General features: G+C 48.4%; 1 protein-coding gene across 1 annotated transcript; it reads right to left on the bottom strand.

Annotated features, from left to right (window-relative positions):
• Positions 1-271: 271 nt before the first annotated feature.
• On the bottom strand, positions 272-5238 carry Lypd5 (LY6/PLAUR domain containing 5). The gene is made up of 5 exons (XM_041653239.1): positions 5181-5238; positions 2396-2524; positions 1388-1564; positions 893-1039; positions 272-531 (listed from the first exon to the last, which is right to left on the bottom strand). The coding sequence occupies exons 1-5, from the start codon at positions 5236-5238 to the stop codon at positions 272-274; spliced, it is 771 nt and encodes a 256-aa protein (XP_041509173.1).
• Positions 5239-22051: the final 16813 nt, after the last annotated feature.

Here is a 22051-nt window from a genome sequence, read left to right as displayed (position 1 = left end):
GAGTGGCATGGTTTGGCTGTGAGGTGTCACAAAAGAACCATGTGTTGAAGCCAGGTTAGATTTTGAGGGGCCTCACTCAATGCTCTGATTAGCTCCCAGATAAATGGGACTTCAGGAGGTGGGGGCAGTGTCATAAGGAAGGATGGATAGAGGGAGGGAAGTCTGTGACTGAAGAGGGGGAGGAGTGAGGTTCCTTATTTGATGTCATTTTTAAGGGAACCCACACTAGGGGCTGGAGTGGTGAGAAGCAAAGCGATTCTGGAGGCGCTTTCTATGCGGGGAGCCTAAGGGACCCCCCCAGAGTGATGGCCAGTAGTGGAGCAACAAACAGCAAGATCAGGATTCTGGGAGCCTGGGGAGGGGCTGGGGACGCGACGCCGGGGATGGTCTGTGTCACCGAGTCCCTGTTGCAGAGGTGGCCCTCGCAGCAGTAGCCCTGCAGGTCGATGGATGTCCAGGGGCTGGTGGTGCCCATGGTGGTGCAGGAAGGCCGGTGGCAGGTTCGGATGTACACGGGCACTGAGAAGTTGCCTGGATGGACAGGGAGGAGGGGTCAGGCCACTGGAGGGTCTCCCGTGAGCTCTGCCTTAGCAGGCAGGGGCAGGCCTGCGTCTTGTTAGGTCTTTCTGTAGACCAGAGCCACATCTCTCAGAGTGCAGACAAGCCTCCTCCCTCATACCAGAGCCATATCTCCTTCACAGCACAACAGACCTCCTACCTCAGTCTATAGACCTTTTCCTTAGATCAGAGCCCTGCCTACTTCAGACAAGAGCCATACCTCCTCCCTCAGACCAAGGCCACAGAGAACTATACCTCCCTGGTGTCTCTGCCTTCAGGTCTTCAGTGCCCCCACATGTCTATCCTAGGCCATCCCACCGTTCCAGCCCCTCACCAATATTCATCCGGCCATTGCCCTGGAAACAGACGCTCTGGTCCTGGTGGCACTGGACCCGTCGGGACCTCTCAGGGGAACAGTCTTCAGGGCGGGTCCCCAAGCAGGCATAGCACTCTGTGCCACTGAGCGTCGGTGGGTCAGGTGCTTGTAGAAAACAGTAGATACGTTAGACCTGTAGTTAGATAGGTCGCTCCGGGCTGCAGTGCTGGCTGCTTGCTTCATCTGCTCATGCCAAAGTGGAACCTGGCATCCCACAACCTTAGCAGCACTCAACGGAAGCCTCTCGCCACTCCAGTCCGCCCCCACCTCTTCAGCCCCAGCCCCACCTCTCTAGCCCCGCCCCGACCTCTCTCCAGCCCCACCTCCGACCTCTCCAGTTCCGTCCCCATCTCTCCCACCCCACCCACAGATCTCCAGTCCCTCCCCGTCCCTCCAGCCCCGCCCTGTCACCTTAGTCTCGCCTTACCCCCTCCAACCCCCGCTCCCGCACACCTTGACTCAGGTTGGGGAGGGTGTCGTGGTTCTTGAGTTGGGTATTGCAGAAGTCCGTTGCGCATCCACGGACCACCGCGTAGTCGGGCGGCAGCGCGTCCTGGTTGGACTGCATGGGGCCAGTGGTGGGGCCGGTCCAGCATCCCTTCCGGACTATTGTCACCAGGGAGCGGTACCCTGGGGCGAGCAGAGCATCAGGCCTGGAGTGAGTTCTCCCTCCTGCTTGTCTCCTTCTCTTAGTTTTGCCTCCTCCCTCCTTCCATTCTGCCTTCTGCTATCTTGTTTTGTTTTACTTTCCTTTTCTTTCTGCCCAGTGTTCATTTCATGTTTCCATCATCTCTGTCCTTCTTCATTTCATGTTCCTCATTTACCCTCTCCCTTTCTTCCCCCTCTCTCTTCTCCCTTCCCCTCCTTCTTCCCTCTGCTCTCTCAGTCTCTCTGTTGTTTTTAAAGATTTTTTTAAATTAATTTTAGTTTATACATAGCACATTGCAGTGCTCACAGAGACCAGAAGAGGGTGTTAGATCACCTGGAACTAGAGTTACAGTGGGTGTGAGCCACATCTAAGTGCTAGGAACCAAACCTGGATCACCTAGAGGAGCAGCCAGTGCTCTTAGCCATTGAGTTGTCTTACCAGCCCTGTTTGGTTTCTTTGTTTTTCTGAGACAGGGTTTCAGATAGGCCCTGGATGGTCTAAGGTTTGCTACTAGCCAAGGATGACTTTGAATTTGTGATCCTCCTGCCTCTGCCTTCCAAGGATTGCAAGTGCTTGGATTTGTGCCACCATGCCAGGTTCTCTCTTTCCCGTTGACCAGGTCTTGCCATGTAGCCCAGGCTGGCCACAAAAACACAGTTCTCCTGCATCTACCTCCTGAGTGCCATGATCTCAGGCATGGACCACCATGCCCAGCCATCACTTCCTTGCCCTCCATCCCTTCTCCTCCCTTTTCTCGTCCTCTCTTCTCCCTCCCTTCTCTCGCCCCTCTTTTGCTGCCCTCAGGCCCTCACCAGTATCCAGCAACAACATCGCCTCAGAGCACCCCTGAGGACAGGAGACACTGGGGAATGTCATGGCACTGAGGTCGAAGGGTCCGAAGTAGGTGTGCTCGAAGCTGTAGCACTGTAGGGCCTGGGAGCCTAGGAGAGGGATGGGGAGTGTTAGCAGATGGGGGGAACCTGTCACAGGACCGAGGGCTCCAGATACACACCAGCTGCTGTGTCTCATGTCACCACGAGAAAGTAGTGTCATCACCAAGTGCCACCATGGTCCTCAAAGACCTCAGTCATTTGCATAAGGGGCTGAGGCGATTTCCCCCTGCTCTGCTCATCTCCCAACAGACGACCCCAAATCGTGTAGGTAGGAAGAGTGCAATCTCACATAGACACAGCCAGCAACACAAGTGAACTCTGGCCTAAGTGCTGACACGGGTCTGTGCAAGCCTCCTATTTAATAATGCGTGCAGAACAGCCTGGTTGCAGCCCATGTCCCCCAAGATCCCACAAGGATAGATACGACACCCTTAGACCCAACAAAGCCACTTAGAGGAGGAGCCACTCACTCACAGGCTCTGATGTCTGCATATTTTTGCATGTGTCATAATGATAGAGGACCAGGGGACCCAGAAGCAGAGAGAGGGGCCGCTAAGAAGGCTCGGCGGGTGAAAGCGCTTGCAGCCAAACCTGACCATCTGAGTTCCATCCCCAGGACCCACATGACAGAAGGAGAGCATCCAGTGCAACTCCTGCAAGTTGTCTTCTGCCCCTTTCCACAAAGCTGACATTTATTTTAAAAGAAGGCTGAATTCGTGGGAGAGAAAAATCACATGCACAAAAAAAAAAAGAGCACAATTATGTAGTTAGAAATGACACCATCTGCCTGGCGGTGGAGGCACAGGCCTTTAATCCCAGCATTCAGGAAGCTGAAGCAGGTGAATCTCTGAGTCTGAGAGCAGCCTGGTCTATAGAGTGGGTTCCAGGACAGCCAGGGGTACACAGAGAAACAAACAGAAAGAAAGGAAGGAAGGAAGGAAGAAAGGAAGGAAGGAAGGAAGGAAGGAAGGACACCATTGGTTGGGAATCTGACTTGTGTCAGGTAGGGGTGTAAAGCTTGTCCTTAAGTGTGAGCGCCAGGGTTAGACCCCAGGTGTGGCAGCCCACCCATCACCCTGGTGTGAGGGAGCAGAGAGGCGGGCCCCAGAACGAAGGAGCCAGCTGGACTCGATCAGCGGGGGGTCTGGGCTCATGACTTGGCAGAGAGTGATGGAGGAAGATGCCGGGTGCCAACCTCAGGCCTCCACACACGTGCACGCACATGCTATACACATACACATGACAAAAAGAGTAAGGAAAAGAAATGACCCATCAAAGTGGTTTCAAATTATATATAGACACAGGATATTTAGAAACATGCAAACAAATATGCAGAGAGTAACACATCCTAATATCCAAATACACACAGATATGGATATGTAAGCCACGGAAATAGCATAGGGACAGTGGACATGTGGGTGCAAAATTACATACCCATCTTTTTTTCTTTCTTTTTTTTTCAGAGAAAGTGAAGGAGAAGAACTGGCCCTCAAAGAATTTTTGTTGTTGTTCTTGTTTTGAGACAATCTCATGTAGGCTGGCCCAGAACTCACAATTCCATTGAGTCTGGCCAAACACTGGGATTACAGCCCTGTGCCACCATGTGAAAACATTTGAAATTTTAAAATTATTGCTGAGCATAGTGGCGCATGCCTTTAATCCCAGCACTCAGGAGGCAGAGGCAGGTGGATTTCTATAAGTTTGAGGTCAGCCTGTTCTACATTGAGACAGTGAGAATCTGTCTCAAAATTTTTCTATTGCATTTTGTTTACAGTGTTGTGGAGCGGAGCATGAGTTACCCCACCCCGTGCATGTGTGGAGGGCAGAGGACAAGTTTTAAGAGTCAATTCTCTTTTTACACCATGAGTTCGTGGGACCAAACTCAATTGTCAGACTTGGTGGAAAGCACCTTTACCTACTGAGCCATTTTGCCAGCCACACAGTGCAATCACCTGCACACACACACACACACACACACACACACACACACTCTGCTACTCAGATGTTGAAATCTGGTACAGAGAAGCACATGCAGGTGCTAACACAGGGACACATCCAGAACCAAACTGTGTCCCATGGTGAGCAAATGCACACAAATTAAGACTCACGTGAGGTTTGCTCAATATCTAATTCTCCCCTCATGACCCATCCCTGCTCAAGTGAGTACATCCCTATAGGAGAAGAGGGTCCAAAAAAGAGCTAAGGTCCTTGCCAGCTCCAGGGAGAGCCCCGATTGCTCCACAGAAATTCCCTCAATGGGAGGGTGGCAGGGAGAAGAAGGAAGACCCATGTCAGAGGAGATGACAATGTGAGGGTGCAGAGGGGTTAGAAGGGGTGCACACATGGTCTCCACCATCCTGAGATTCGTGAGAACAAGCCTCTAACCCTCCTCTCCCAGTCCCAGAGGTCCAAGTTCCAGCCCTCCTCCCTCAGACAAAGGGGTTCAGGTCCCAGCCCTCCTCCCTCAGACCCAGGGGTCCAAGCCCAGACCTCCTCTCTCAGACCCAGGTCTCCTGGGTCAGCCCTCCTCCCTCAGACCCAGGGGTCCAAGTCCCAACCCTCCTCCCTCAGACCCAGGGGTTCAGGCACAGCTCTCCTCCCTCCTCCCTCAGACCCAGGGGTCCAGGCCTAGCCTCCTCTCTTAGACCCAGGGGGAGTCCTGGCTCAGACCCTTCTTCCCACTGGACTCAGCGCAGGTGGGTACCTGTCAGGTAGAGCCCGATTCCGAGGAGGCCGAGCAGGAAGGTCCTGGGGATCTCCATGGCAGCCTGCGGTGTGGAGATGCGAAACCGAGGACAGCTCCTGCCACTCTGACTTGCTGTCGGGCTGGTTTTCCCTGAAGATCCCCAGGCATCCTGGCTACCAGCCTGGCCAGGATTCCAGATTCCTCCACCCCGCCCTTCCGCCCTCCTTCACGTGGGCTGCCTCCTTCTAGGTAATCATGGTGGGGCTGCTGGAATAAGGGGTGGGGACTCGGGCTCCTGGGTGCTGAGGAAGATATTAGGGGACTGGAACCTTGATTTTGGGCGTGATGTGTATTTTGCCAGTCTGTTTGTATCCTCTCTGCATTCTGTGCTGGTCAGCAGTTGGTCCCTGGATTCCTGCTCTTTCCCCACTCCTCTCCACTCTACCCCTAAACACCCACACAGACACAGGCTTGGAACGTCAGGATAGAATCTCCAGGCGAGACACCCAGCCATCCTCTTTCCTCGAGGCTTCTCTGACCCTAACTCCTGACAGTACCGCCTCTCCAGCATCTCCCTGCTACCCTCCTGCTGCCAGTTCTGATTCCACAAGACAGGCCACTGCTTATCTTTTCCATTGGACTGGAGATGTCTCTGCAGCCTCTAGGGATGTTTGGGACAATGAATGAATGAATGAATGGGTGGATGAATGAATGAATGAGCATCAAGAGAGGGAAAGAAATAAAAATGATCACACACAAGATGCAGAATGGCAGGTTAGGGCTGTGGCTCACTTGGTAGAGCATTTGCTTAGCATCCAGGAAGTCCCAGGTTCCAGCCCCAGCACTGCATAAAACTGGACATGATGGCCCCAAGGTCAGTCTGGGATTTAGGAGGCCTTGTCTTAAAGAAATAAGAAGCCAGGCAGTGGCGGGGTACGCCTTTATCCCAGCACTCGGGAGGCAGAGGCAGACAGATCTCTGTGAGTCTGAGACCAGCCTGGTCTACAAATTGAGTTCTAGGACATGTTACATGGAGAAGCCCTCTCTCTCTCTCTCTCTCTCTCTCTCTCTCTCTATATATATATATATATATATATATATATATATAATACATAGATACAGAAGGCTTATAAGATGGCTAGAGGGTAAAGGCGCTGGGCCCAAGATAGATGACCCATGTGGTGGGAGGAGAGAATGCCCGTAGGTTGTGCTCTGAGTTCTGTGCATACCCCAGGGCACACACCCTTCCCCCACATACACACAGAAAAATGAATAAGTATTTTTAAGTTAAAGAGAGATACAAGAAGACACAATTTGGTGCAGACAGATGTCAATGCAGACACACAGACAAGCTCAGATGTGAAGAGAGACAGCGTAGTAGACAGGATGTGCCCCAGAAGGCGTTGGCAAGCTCTAATTAAATAAATGGAGGACCGCCTGCTTCCACAACACCTGTATTTAAAACTGATGGAGATTTGATAGCACAAGGGCTGCTTGAGAAAGTTCCCGAATTAGTGACCGAGGCAGGCTGGGTGTGTGTGTGGGGGGGGGGATTGACAGAGCCGACAGCTCCTACACCTTTGTTCCTTTCAGGGATGGTGAGGGTGGGCAGAGTGTCACCGCTCGTTCTTCCAGTCCTCAGGTGGAGGCAGGAGAATCAGAATTTAAGCTCACGCTGGCTGCATAGGGAGTTCAAAGCCAGCCTGTGCTCCAGGGGACTCTGTCTCAGAACAAAAACAAAAAACACGGGGCTGGGGAGATGGGCCAGTTTAAGTGTTCACTATGGTTGTACCAACTCTAGCATCTGTGCAAGACACAGCAGCATGTGTCTGTCACTCAGTGCCAGACAGCCGGAGGCAGAAGGACCCCTGACGCTCACAGAGCAGCTGTCCTAGCTGACTGAGTGTGCTCCAGGTTCAGTGGGAGACCTGAACATAAGACGTAAGATGAAGAGGGGGTGCCCTACCTTCCCCAGACACTTTATTCCACAGGTGCACACACACACACACACACACACGCACACTCACTCACATCTACACATATATATATATATCCCACATACCATATCTCTACCCTCCACTCCTTCCACACACATATACATATGAGACTTTGTGGGTTTTTTGTCCATTCATTTATTCATTCATTCATTTAATATGGATGGGTGTTGGCTTGCACTGTGTACACTCAGTCAGAAAAGAGCATCAAGTGGAAACCAGAAAAAGCATCAAATACACTGGAACTGGAGTTACAGGTGGTTTGTGAGCCGCTCTGTGGATGCTGGGAATCGAACCTTGGTCCTCTGGAAGAGTGGCAGTGTTCTTAACCACTAAGCCATCTCTCCAGGTCAGACCTTATATTTTTTAAAGATCTATTTAAGATCATAAGCCACACGTGTGTAGATACTGAAGAAGGCCAAAAGATGGGCGCTATATCCCCTGGAACTTGAGTTACAGGCAGTTATGGGAGTTGGGAACAGAACTTGGGTCCTCTGAATGAACAATTATGAGCATTTTTTTTTTGACACAGGGCTTCTCGGTGTAGCCCTGGTCAGCCTGGAACTCATTCTGTAGACCAGGCTGACCCTGACCTTGAACTCAGATTCACCTGCCCTGGCCTCCCAAGTGCTGGGATTAAAGACGTGTGCCACCACACCCGACCACAGTATAAGCTCTTAACCACTGAGTCACCTTCTTCAGCCCCACAAAAGCCTTGTAATTTCAGTTTCTGTCCCAACCCCTTTGAGAGAAAGGTGAGTTTTCCTCTGGCCTCTGACTAAGAATTTTATTTCCAGGGACCTCAGAGCTGTGTCTTTGAAAGACAGTCAGCAGGGGAGATAGTGCCCTTATCTGCCAGTCTCTGCCGCAGGGCAGGATTCTGATGTTGATAAGCCACCGGAGCAGACACAGCTGTCCTAATCAGAAGAGAACTTTTGCAGTCTCAGGAAAAGCTGCGCGTGCTCAGCAGATCTGGGGCAACCTCCCGTTGGCATCCTCCAACTGCTTCCAGTGCCAGAAACCTCCACCTTCGTTTCGAGGGAGTCGAGTTTAACCCCAATTTATGGCAGTGGTATTGAAAAAGAGTTTCCTTTTCTCTCTCTCTCTCTTTTTTTTGAAATGGGGACTTACTGTGTAGTTCAAGTTTAGGGTGAACAGGAAACTCGATGTATAGATCAGGCTGGCCTCAAACTTCAGAGATCCACCTGCTACTGCTTCCAGACTGCTGGGATTAAAGGTGTGCACACCATACTGGCTAGACATTTTTATTACATCTATTTACTCTCTGTGTGTTTGTGTGTGTGTGTGTGTGTGTGTGTGTGCACGTGCATTAGTGCACATGAGCTCAGAGGAAGTGTACACACACACACATATGCTCACGGATGTGGAGACCAGGGTGTCGTCCCCTTATTTCTTCTAGAATTCACCATGGAGCCTCAGACACCCACCTGTCTCGAGCCAGCACACACCACACCCAGTCCCCTTTTCACAATGGGTTCTGAGGATTGAACTCTGGTGCTCGTGCTTGTGTGGCAAGCATTTTACCTACGCACCATCTCCCCAGCTCTGTGTTAGGCCTCAAACTCCCAATGGAGCCAAGGATGACTTTGAACTTCTGCCTCTCCATCCCCAAGTGCTGGGGTTACAGGTCTGTGCCCACCAGACCTAAAATGAGTGCATTGTTTTTCTTTAATGGAGACACAGAGCTCTTGTGGGCAATCAAGGACTTGGGCCCTCCTGCTCTCCTCTTGCCTGGCCTCTGCCCCTCCCACCAGGCCTCACTTCCCAGAACCTGTTTGGCATCCATGTTGTTCATCCTGCTTCTCTGGTTCCCAGAGCACAGGCTCTCTGCTGGGGAAGGTTCCTATTGGGGAGGGTGGAGCCTGGGCCCTCTGAGGAGTGGAGACTAGCTGGGAAGAGCTGGGAAGGGCTGGGTTTCTGCAGCTAATGTGGAAGGTGGCAGAATTGAAGGATGAAGGTCTAAAGGGTAAGCAGATGACTGATGTGTGTGTGTGTGTGTGTGTGTGTGTGTGTGTGTGTGAGAGAGAGAGAGAGAGAGAGAGAGAGAGAGAGAGAGAGAGGTCTTGGCTGATAACCTCCAAGTACTTGTGGAGAAGTTACGGTGTCACATGGGGAGTGCTCCATTATGAGAGGTGATGATTACAGAAGGCAATGGTTCTAAAGTATCCTCTTGGGGTTCCTGAGGAGTTCCCCATCCTCTCTGTAGCCCTCTGATGATGTGGGAGCCCCACCCACATCCCTAGCATCAAATGAAATGTTTAGGAAGCTGTCAGTCAAACCAAAATAAACCTAATGACCAGGGTTCATGTCACAAGACAAAAATTACGACAAATTCAGTTGATCGTGATCTCTGGAATCCACGTGGTAGAAGGATAAAACCAACTCCTATAAGTAGCCTCTGACCTTCTGACCCCAACGCTGTGGCATGCACACCAGACCACATAAATAATGGAATGAATAAATGTAAAAAGTGTTAAAGCAGGGCTGGAGAGATGGCTCAGCCGTTAAGAGCACTGGCTGCTCTTCCAGAGGACCTGGGTTCAATTCCCAGCAACCACATGATGGCTCACAACCATCTGTAATGAGAGCTGGCGCCCTCTTCTGGTGTGTAGGCACATGTGCAGAACACTGTATACATAATAAATAAATAAAATCTTTTAAAAAAGAAAGTATTAAAGCGATGGAGATCAACTTGAGGAAGACAGCAGGGTTGACTCTGACCCCAATATGCACCCGCAATGGGCCAGTGTACTCAGAATGAGACCCTAGGGTGCTCAGGCGTAAGTAGGAATGTGTGTCACATCTCTTCCCCCAAAGACTGAGGAATGAGCAGGAGAGGAAGCCAGAGATAGCAGACGAGGCCAAGGAAGCAGTGTTTCCCAGCAGGGCACATGCGAACTCACAGTGGTATGACAAGCTCAAGCCAGACAACAAGAATCTCAGCACAGAAAGGAAGGGCTGGCACAAACCCCAAGCCCTAGCTGAGGAGCGATGGGCATTCGATAGCTTCTGGGAGACAGGGAGACAGTTTTCTTTAATGATGTCACTCCCTGGGAAGTCAATCACACGCCATGAATATTTTCAAATGTCTGTTCTCCTGAGAATTCTCTCAGATTGAATGTTGTATAAGCAGTTTACCCAGTATCTTTAATATCTACCATCTGGTTCCAGCTTTGCCATTCTCTGGCCAGAATCCCCTCACGGTGCTGATGCACAGAAATAAGCACATCTTGGAAATCTAGTAAAGTTTTTTTTAATCTCTCTCTCTCTCTCTCTCTCTCTCTCTCTCTCTCTGTGTGTGTGTGTGTGTGTGTGTGTGTGTGCGCACGTGTGTGTAATAGTGCACACATGGAGGTCAGGGGGCAATCTTGGCTATCCATCCTTGTCTTCTACTTCCTCTGTTGCTCACTGTGGTGTGCCAGCTGAGGTGGCCTTTGGAGTCTCTTCTGTCGCCACCTCACCACAGGAGTGCTGGAACTACAGATGCACACCCTGAACCTAGCTTTTCATGGGTGCTGGGGATTTGAACTCAGGTCTCCAAGCTTACATAGCAAGAGCTTGACCATTGAACCATCTTGCTAGACCCAGCAATGATTTGATTTGATTTTTGGAGAGAGTCTTAACTAGGTAGACCCAGGCCTCCCTCAAACTTGACATTGTCCTGCCTCACCCTCCCCAGTACTGGGGTTACTTGCACCATCACACCTAACAAACCATGATTTTAGTTTTTTTTTCTTATTAAGCATATAATTTGTGTGTGAATGCTTGCCAAGGTATGTGTGTAGAAGCCAGAGGGTATAGAGAGGGAGAAGATTCTTTCTTTCTACCACGTGTGTCCTGGGGATTGAACTCAGGTCATCAGGTTTGGCTGCAAGCCCTTTACCCACTGAATCATCTCATAATCCCCCCCTCCCCCTCCCCCCGCCGCCCCTGGCTGCCTGCTCCAATTCATTTTTCCTTTTGTAAGGTAGGGTCTTGCTGTGTAGCTCTGGCTGTCCTGGAACTCATGTTGTAGACCAGGCTGTCCTGGAATTTACAGAGATCCACCTGCCTCTGCTTCCAGCGTGCTGGGATTAAAGGCTCATGTACCACCCCTACTCCAAACAAGGATCAGAGACTTGTTAATTGAAAAGTCTTTTTGACACAACGATTGAAAAATATTTAGGATTCCTTATTTCAAACGACTCCACTAATTGAGCGTGTGGTAATCGTAATGAGTTCTCAAAAGTTAGCCCCCAGGTCACGCATCTTTTCTCTCGGTCTCCTTTGTTCCCATATGTTAGCTGCAGCGAGACTGTTTGCGGAGGACTCAGCTTGCTGCCTCGTCAGAAACCGAATCACGTATGTTGTACGCCAATATTTTCTTTTGTTATTTTCGCACACTCAGCTTGGAGCATCAATATTTCTTCCTCGGAGCAGATTTTAACTTATAAAATTAGCACGGTGGTGTCCGTATGTTCTCGGTGTTGAGCAACCAGCACCCAGAAGGTTCCATCTTGCAAAGGAGGAATCCCAGGCCCGTAAGACAAGTCCCCCTTCTCTCCCACCACCCTCCCCCAAGTTCATGGTGCTTTAGTTCATTTTCTGTTACCATAACTAAAATGCCACAGGCTGAGTAGTTTATGAAGCACAGGGGTTGCTTAACTGGTGGTTCTGGAGTCTGGAAGCCCGAAGAACAGGGCTTGGCTCTCTGTGTATTAACATGGTAAAAGACACCCACGGTGAGACACATGAGGTGTCTCTCTCCCTTTATTTTTTTATAATTTATTTATTTTTATTTTATGTATATGGGTGTTTTGCCTGCGTGTGAGTCTGTGTGAAGGTGTAGCATCCCCTGGAACAGAAGTTAGACAGTGTGAGCTGCCATGTGGGTGCTGAGACCTGAACCCAGGGCTTCTGGAAGAGTGGCCAGGGCTCTTAACCACTGAGTCATCTCTCCAGTCCCTCTCCCTTTATTTTTATTTGTGTGTGTGTGTGTGTGTGTGTGTAATTCATATATACGTGTTTACATGTATGTGGGTGGAGGTCAGAGGTGGGTACTGTCACATTGTCCTCCGTGTGTGTGTGTGTGTGTGTGTGTGTGTGTGTGTGAGAGAGAGAGAGAGAGAGAGAGAGAGAGAGAGAGAGAGAGAGAGGGGTGTGGGTGCGTCCATGCCGCAGTGCACGTGCCGTAGTCAATTGTGGCATCAGTTCTTTCCACCTCTCTGTGGGCTCTGAGATTGAACCCAGCTCATCAGTCTTGTTTGGCAAGCATGGTCACCAGCTGAGACATCTCACTGTTCCTTATTACAGAACTCTGAGACAGGCTCTCTCGCTGAGCCTGAAGCTCACTGACTCCTTCCTCTGGGGTCCCTAGGGCTGTATTATAGACATTTGCAGTCACGTCCAGCTTTTTATGTAGGTGCTTGGGGTTTGAACTCTGGTACTCAGGCTTGAACAGCAAGTCCTTAACCCACGGAGTCATCTCCATAGCACCAAATACATTTATTACAAGTTTTTGCCTGCAAGTTTAACACACATGTGCATATGTGGTGCCCCTGAGGCTAGGCAACAGCTTTGGGTCCCCTGGAACCAGAGTTACAGAGGGTTGTGAGCTGCCACGCAGGTGCGGGAACAGGACCTGGGTCCTCTGCAAGAGTAGCAAGGTTTGGATGGCTCCAAATCACGGAGCCATCTCTCTGGCCTCTGTTTTTATTTTTTTGAGACAGGGTCTACTATAGCCCAGGCTGGCCTCAAACTTACTATATAGCCAAGGTTGGCCTTGAACTTCTGATACCTTGCCTCCATTTCAGGAGTGCTGGGATCACTGGTGTGGGACAACACACCTGCCTTAGGCAGTGTTGAGGGTCAAACCGAGGGCTTAATGATTGGCAGGCCAACACTCTACCTACCGACTAAGTTACATCCGTGACCCCCCATTTATCATCTTTAGAAAGTCATTGATACAACCATGGGCACCCGTCCTGGTGACCTCATCTTGCCCTCATGACTCAAAGGCCCTGCTAACAATGTCATCCACATATGAACTTGAGGGTGAGCTTCTGACACCTGAAGTCTGGGAGAAGACAGGGAACCCGCGGTACCTGGGGAGAAGACAGGGAACCTGCAGTACCTGGGGAGAAGACAGGGAACCCGCGGTACCTGGGGAGAAAACAGGAAACCCGCAGTACCTGGGGAGAAGAAGACAGGGAACCCGCGGTACCTAGCAGCTGACATCCTACTTTATTTATGTGGCCCCAACTCTACTGCAAACCTCATCCAAGATAGGATTGTGGATTCCCTGTCTTTTTGGGACTGGCTCATTTCACTTAGCCTGGTATTGTTAAAGTTCATCTAGGTTTTAACATCTGTAGAATTTCCTTGTTTTTGTTTCTCAAGCGGTTTTTGTTTGTTTTAAACAGAGTTTCTCTGTGTAGCTCTGGCTGTCCTGAAACTCATACATTTTTTTTTTGTACAAGATCTCAAAACTAATAGTCCTCTTGTCTCTGCCTCCCAAGTGCTGTGATTATAGCCATACTTGGCTTTCTTATCTTTTACGACTGAGTAATATTCCGTTGTAAGGACATACCACATTTGCTTTGCCCATCCATCCATCAGTGGACATGTGGACTGCTTCCATGTGCTGGCTCTTGTGATTAAAGCTATTATGAATGAACCAAGGCACACAGACCTCTAATAGGGACGTCCTTCGAATTATCTTGGGTACACAGCCGAAGGTCTTTGTTTGGGGTGTGGCACACTCTTCTAGGTGCAAACCTCGCCTCCCTCTCCTCTTTAAGCAATGCGGAGTCAGTGCTGTTTGTCGGCCACAGGCTGGATGCGGTTGTTGGCCCCAGGAGGCTTGCTGGAGGGGCGGGGCGGTGATGCTGAGGTGGTGCAAATCAAAGAGGTGGGACCGATGCAAATGACTTGCATCATGGGGATTCCACTCTGATGAATGGGCTCTCGCTGTCACTCAAAGTGGGTCAGGCCCTGTGTCACCCACTGGTTAGTTCTCATGAGGGTGTGACAGTATGAGGCAAGGTTACTGCACAAGCTTGTGTTCTCACACTGTGTCACAGATGGGATGGCAGAGAGGGAGAACAGAGAAACTTGTCAGGACTCTGGAGCCATCCTGGATCTTCATCTACCAGCATTTGGGGACAAAAAACCCTCTCCTCTATGTAAGACTGAAATAAGCGACTAGCTGCTAATCGGTATCTTTTAATTATGCCTTACATTTTTGAACAAACGACACAAACACAGTATTTTAAACAAGAGTAGAAACATGCATGCAGCATAACAGAAATAACTTTAAATTTGTATCAATAAAATTAAGATCCATACCAATGTAAAATATCGTAACTGTAATTCTTACTTAATAACTGTCTTGTTATATATAATCTTACTATGTTAAAAAACTTTCCTTTTTAATTAGACAAAAGGGGGAAATGTTATGGATTATTAATAAAATGCTGTTAATAAAACGCTGATTGTCTGACAGCCAGATAAAAGATATAGGAGGGGCAATCAGATTGAGGATGCTGGGGAAAGAAGGGCAGAGTCAGGGAGATGCAGGCCAGCTGCAGAACAAGAAGGAAGGATGTGTAGAAAATGTGGTAACAAATCATGAGCCACGTGGCAAAACATAAATAGAAATATGGATTAATTTAAGTGTAAGAGTTAGCTAGTAACAAGCCTGAGCTATTAGCAGAGCATTTACTATTAATATAAGCCTCTATGTGGTATTTGGAAGTGGTTCCCAGGATGAGGAAACCCCACCTACAGTAGTTAAGAGTCTTTCTTCCTGAGAAGTGTGTGTGTGTCTGTATGTGTCTGTGTGTGTTTGTCTGTGTGTGCACACATGTGCGTGCTGGTGTCTATGCCATATGTAGATGTCTGCATAGAAACCAGAGGTTAATAACTGGTGTCTTTCCTTCTCGGAAGCGTGTACCTTGTTTTGTTGGATTGCTGAGACAGGCTTTCACTATGTAGATCAGGCTGGCCTAGAGCTAACTCATTCTGTAGACCACAACTGTCTCAAGCACCTTGTTTTTTTTTTTAAGGCATACTCTCTCAGGTTGCTGAGATGGCTCAGCGGGTAAAACTCGCCACCAAACTCAGTGACCCGACTGCCTTCCCCAGATGTAGGAGAGACCCAGCCAATCAACTTGCTAGCGGGGGGCGGGGTCCCCCAAGGATATTTTTTACTTATAAAGATTGTGGGCATGTTCCCAACCACCCCTTCTGCTTTTCTTATCTCCACGGGAACCTATGGTTCTGTAAGTCTATTTCCCCATTAAAGCTGTATATATTATTACAATCTGTCTACATTCATTTATACCGTTACACCCAGACATGACAGAAGGGGAGAACTGGTTCCCTCCCTCGTTCAGGTCCACACATGAATAAATAAGTGTAAAAAATAATTTTTAAAAAGACAGGCTTTTTCATTGAATCTGGAGCTCACGATTAGAGCAGCCGACTAGTGAACCTCAGGGGTTGGCCGTCTCCACCTCCTCAGTGAAGGGATAACAATGCCCACCACCATCATTCCCTTTCAAGGTGGTGTCAGCATCCAACTCAGGTGGCCATGCTCACAGGGCTAACACTCCTGACTTGAGCTCTCTCCCCAGCACCGAGAAAGCCTCATCTTGTAGCCCAGGCTGGTCGACTTTTGTCTCATGATCCTCCAGGCCCCAGACTTCCAATGCTGGGGTGACAGTCTTCCCCCACTAAGATCGCCTGGAAAGACCTTAGGGGTCAAATCACTGTGCTCACCATCCTCTACTCTTTATCTTTTGAGGTTTTTCTTTTTTAAACTATGGGCTGGAGAGATGGTTCAGTGGCTAACCATCTCTGGTTATTTTTCCAGAGGACATGGATTCAATTCCCAGCATCTATGTGACAGCTCAAAATCATGTGTTATTCCAATTAAGGGGAATCTTATTCCCTCTTCTGGCCTCTGTGGGTACTGCATGCATGTGGCTCATAGACAAAACCCTCATACACACAAAATAATTACAACAATAACAAAGCCTGATGGTGATACATGTCTTTAATCCCAGCACTTGGGAGGCAGGGGAAGGCAGATCTCAGCTAGTCCAAGGCTAGCCTGGTCTACAGAGTCTTCCAGGCCAGTTAGGGCGACACTCGAAAATAAAATAAATAAAGGAGACCCATTCCAAGTGTAACCTGAGTTCACAGCCCCTGGCCTACAGAACACCATGAGGCCCAATGGAAGCTCTTAGTGCCGACTGCAGGGTTGGGGTACATCTCAGTCCACATCATAGCTCGGTGTGATGGCTGAATCTTAAAATGTTCCCCAAAAGTCACGTGCTGTTGGGAGATCACCAGCTAAAGCAGCAAACTTGGAGAGAGGCGGCTTGATGGGTAAAGATGCTTGCTGCCAATTCCAATGCCATGCATTTAATCCCTGGACCCACGTGATGGTAAAGAACTGAGTTCTTTGTTTTGTTTTGGTTTTTCGAGACAGGGTTTCTCTGTGTTTCCCTGGCTGTCCTGAAACTCGCTCTGTAGACCAGGCTGGCCTCTGCCTCCCAAGTGCTGGGATTAAAGGTGTGAGACACCATCGTCAGGTTTGAGAACAGAGTCTTGAAAGATGAACACATAGACACAGACAGACATACACACAGACACACACAGAGACACACAGACACACACAGAGACACACAGACACAGACATACACAGAGACACACAGACACAGACATAGACACACACAGACACACACAGAGACACAGAGACACAGACATATACACACACAGACACAGACACACACACAGGCACACAGACATATACACACAGACACAGACACACAAACACACACAGGCACAGATACACACACACACACATAGACACAGACACAGACAGACACAGACATACACACATAGAGACATACACACACATAGACACACACACACAGACAGACACACATAGGCACACACAGACACACACAGACAGACACACATAGGCACACACAGACATGCACACACATAGACACACACAGACACAGGCATACACAGACACACACAGAGACAGAGGCATAAACACACACAGACACACAGACATAGACACACACAAACACAGGCATACACAGACACACACAGAAACAGACAGACACATATAGGCACACACAGACACAGGCATACACATACACACAGACACAGACACACACACAAGCCTCCCAGACAAATGATAAACAACAACATGTCACGCTGAAGGTTCACTCTTTCCTTCACCACAATAATTTCCAATTTTCTCACCTTGACAACTTTTTTTTTTTTGTGGGGGAATTGAGGAGGGGGTCTTGGGGACAGAATCTAAGGTAGCCCAGCTGGCCCCATTCTCCCTATGTAGCTGAGGTTGATCTTGAACTTCTGACCCCTCCAATAGTAGCTACCTCCAGAGTGTTGAGATCATGAGCTCTCTGACCTAGTGGCATCGTGACAGGTGTGAAGTCGAGCTGATATTTTATCTCAGGATTTTAACAACTTAAATACCCAGGTAACGGGTCACGGGGCTGGAGTAATCGTTTATTTTTTACGCTGAGGAAATGTCCAAAGCAATAACAACCAACTGAAGCCACATCACAGCTGACTGGCAGGTACACGATACCCTGCAATTTCTGCCCACTCACATTCTTTGTGATTCTTAATGGTAATTGTGCGTTCGTTAACATATGGTGATTCGTGCCAAAGAAAAGACTGTGGATTTAAATTTGTAATTCAACAAATCCGGTTGGGTACAGTGAACATTTAGCTAAGTGCTGGGTGTGGTGGTGCCTGTCTATGACCCTGGCTGGCACTCAGGAGGTGGAGGCAGGAGGATCAGGAGTTCCCTGGGGTATGGGAGACCAAGCCAGACAACAAAACCTGGAGAGATGGCTCAGCAGCTAAGAGCATTAGCTGCTCTTCTAGAGGAGCTGGGTTCAATTCCCAGCACCCACATGGTGGCTCACCAGGCATACATGTGCGTACATGCAAGAAAAACACACATAAACATAGAAAAATGATAAATTGTTGTGGGATATTCGAACTGTGTGAAAATGAGGCTGAGGTAATAAAAAGCCTTCAGCCAATAGCTAGGCAGGAGGTATAGGTGGGACTTCTGGGAAAAGAGAGAATGAGAGAGAGAGAGAGAGAGACTAAGAGAGAGAGAGAACTCTGGGAAGGAGGTGGGGTTACCAGCCAATGTGAGCAGTAAAGAGAGATGAGGTAATACGTCATGAGACAGAACGCAGATTAGAATAAATGGGTTAATTTAAATCATAAGAGCTAGTGGGACAAGCCTAAGCTAAGGTTGATCATTCATAATTAATAAGTCTTTGTGTCATTATTTGGGAGCTGGTGGTACAGAGGAGGACTTGCTACAGCAAATAACTTTTTTTTTCTTTTGAAACCAATACAAAACACCATGAGCCAAAGAGGTGCTTCCATTAAGAGCACTGTCTACTTGTCTAGAGGGCCTGAGTTTGGTTCCCAGCACCCCATTGGTATAGCTCACAATCTTTTAACTCCAACTTCAATGGCTCCAAAACTTTCTTCTGGCATCCCTGGTACTGTTCATGTGACACATACAGAGATACAAACAGATCAATATAAGGAAAAAACAAGAGAGATGAGCAGGGTGGTGGCTCACACCTTTAATCCCAGCGCTAGGGAGGCAGAGTCTAGTGGTTCTCTGTGAGTTCGAGGCCAGCTTGGTCTATATAGTGACTTCCAGTACAGCCAGGGCTATGAGACCCTGTCTCAAAAAAAGAAATCTTTAAAAAAGAAATTCCAAATGCAGTCCATGTTAGACTGTATTTAGGAATTGGGGGAAAGGGTTTCCTGTGTCTGGTGAGAAAGCATTTCTTTGTGAATGAAGAAAGGAGGACATTGCTTTGGATGACATAGGATGAAAGAGGCCTTTTCTGTTGTCAAAGGCTGTGGAGTAGAAGCTGAGAGCCAGCTTCCGCCTTGCTGGACACAAAATGCTTTACCGCCACCTGCTGGAACTTGTTCACAATGAATTTTATAAATCACCCCGGTTAACAAAGAAACAACATACACATACACACAACTTTTTATTTTAGTGACAGAGTCTCATGTTCCCCAAACTGGTCTTGAAAATACTAGGTAGCCAAGGATGGCCTTGAACTTGTAATTGTCTCTACCCCTCCCACTCTCTGACCCCTCCCACTCCCTGACTTCGTCTCCTCCAACAAACGCCACTGCGCTCTGAAGTCCCTACCATCTCACGTCCTAGGCAGAGAACTAAAGTGGACAGGCTCTCCAGAGACAGGCCAGGACCGAGGGAGTGCAGAGTGACTGTTCTGTTAGCCCCAGATGAAGAAGGCTACAAGAGAACAAAGAATCCCACTCAAGTCCTTTCAAGGCCGAGACCAGTTCTCGGCCCCTACCTAGGGTTGCTCTGAGAACAGGGATTGAAAGATTTCTATAACAACTTCACATAGTATCCGAGGGTCGTTGGTTTTGTATCCCCTTTAATGTTGATTCTCTTGTCCTAATTGTCTATAATTTCTTATCTCTAATTTTCTGTCCCGATTCTAACAGTCTTTGTTTTCCTACACTCTTTCCTTTTCTATCTTCTACATTCTACATTTCTCTACCGTCTCCATTCTACCTTCTTATTCTTCTACATTTTACATTCCTATTCTTCCACTTCCAATCTTGTTTCTTCTGCATTCTTATTTTTATCTCTATATTCTTATTCTTCTCGCCGGTACAAAATCCCAAGTGTATAATGCCTCCATTCATTAGAGACTTGTTAGTAATAAAAACAAACAAACACACACTAGAAGGAAGATTCTCTGGGACACAGGCATTCTTTGCAGACACCAAAGGAAACTTACCGGCCAGTTTTCACCCAACAGCAGCTGCAGCTGTGGGAGGTTCCAGCCTCTCTTAAAGAGTCCGCTACAGGTTACAAAGAGAGAAAACAGGAATAGTATCAGGACATAGTTGTCAGCTGCCTTTCTCATCACCGAATCTCAGGACCTAAATGAAAACAGTAGTCTACTGCACCAAGGCAGGCACAAAGCGTTAAGTGCTACTTTGAATTAGTTCAGGGAGGTGTTGATGAAGGAAGCTCAGGACTGCATAGATGCTATTGATCTCTTGAAGGACTGTGACGTAACAAGGCCAGACACCTGCGATTTTATAAGTAAAGTCTGTGAAAGTTCTGCGTATGATCTGTCCACAGGGACACTCACCTGGCCAAACTGCTCTGTCACCGAGAGCTAAGGATAGAGAGCAGGCGTCAACGTTTCTTTCCATAAATGGGACAAAGTCTGGACAATGAGAGCTTGTTTTATAGAGTGTAGGAAGAAGTCTTCTTCCTGAGCATCCACAAATGTGTGTGCCCTTAAGACTGGGATGGAATCATGTGACTGTATGTACATGTTACATTAAAATGCACGGTAATGGGGAGCTATCAAGCTGTTGTTGCACATGTGAAATTACAGGGGAAAGTAACAGTTTTCAGAGTCAGTGGCCCGTAAGTCTTGCTGACGGGTTGCCCCATTGGGAAAATAATTCCTCTGGTAGGTTGACATCTGAATTATCAATTGCTCCAAGCTGTAATTGCATCATGGCCCACAATAGCTCATGATAAACGATCCTGACAGAGCCCATCTTGAACGTGTTGAAGTTACAGGAGCGTGGGCGACGACTCGCAAGCCTTGCGTCCCGAGTTCCGGCGTCCACTGTCCAGTCAACCTCTCACCTCCCGCCTGCTCTAGCTGCCAGTGTGGGAGGGGCAGGAGGGAGAGGGTCGCTGGAATCTCAGGCACTGCATGAACCTCTGGTCCTGACAAGGAACAGTAATTGAGGCCCACGAGAGTCTCTGATCCCAAGACATCAATGGCCACATCATACCCCAAAGGTGGGGTCCCAGATGGGAGTCACGGGCTGTCATTATTAGTTTGGGTCCCCGTGTGAGAGAAAGCAGGCGGACCTTGATATGGAAATGCAACTGAGATAAGCCTCCCTCCCCAAGTTGCTTTGGTCTTGATGTTTTGTTGCAGAAATAGAAGAACAGCAAAGACAACGTGTTTCACGAACTCCTAAAACTCCACTCTGAGAGGCTTATCCTTCTATACATGAAGGTAGGCACCCAGCTTCTACTGGTCAAGCACATGATTATCAAGGCATGTATGGCTTGTTAACACATTACTTACATATAACTACCCTAGAAAAGTCAAACTTCTATCTGTTGGTTTTTTTTGGGGGGGGGGTTGGTCACAGGTTATGTAAGCACGAACAATGTCACAATTGTTTGGGACTTCTTGTCCATGTTAATTTGCCTAGCTATTGCTAGTATGTTTCCCCCTTCATTCTCTTTCCTTTCTCTTTTCTTTCATCTTTTCTTCCATTTATTCCTCCTTCAACTTTTTTCTCTTTACTCTTTCCATCTTTATTTCTACTTTGCTCTTCTTTCCCTCCCTCTTTTCCTTTCTCTGTCCCTCCCTCCCTTTCTTCCTTCCTCTCTTGAATGACTTGGAACTCAGCTGTGTAGACCAGGTTGGCCTCAAACTCAAAGATATCCTCCCGCCCCTGCCTTCGGAACTCTGGAAATTACCGGCGGTTCTAGCATCTTTAGTTTTGTAAGGCAAAGATACACATTTCTGTGCTTTCCCAGAGAGGCCCTAGGAAAACCAAAGGTAGAATATATAATATAATATGTGTTACAATTAGCTTCATTTTACTGAATTTGGGAAGGAAAGAGGCCTCGGGGATTGTGACGGGCCTGCCCCAACAGAGGATGCCTTGATGACCTAATAAGTCAGAAAGGCAGTAAGTTGAGAGCCCCCAGGTACCCAGGTCCTCTTCGCTGGGCAGCTGAGATAGATCATCTGGAGCCCACGGGACACC

The sequence above is a fragment of the Microtus oregoni genome, unplaced genomic scaffold (genome assembly GCF_018167655.1).
Source record: "Microtus oregoni isolate MIOR12 unplaced genomic scaffold, Mior012 000006F_ref0000085, whole genome shotgun sequence".
NCBI classification, from domain to species: domain Eukaryota; kingdom Metazoa; phylum Chordata; class Mammalia; order Rodentia; family Cricetidae; genus Microtus; species Microtus oregoni.
This window is presented reverse-complemented; position numbering and strand designations above follow the sequence as displayed.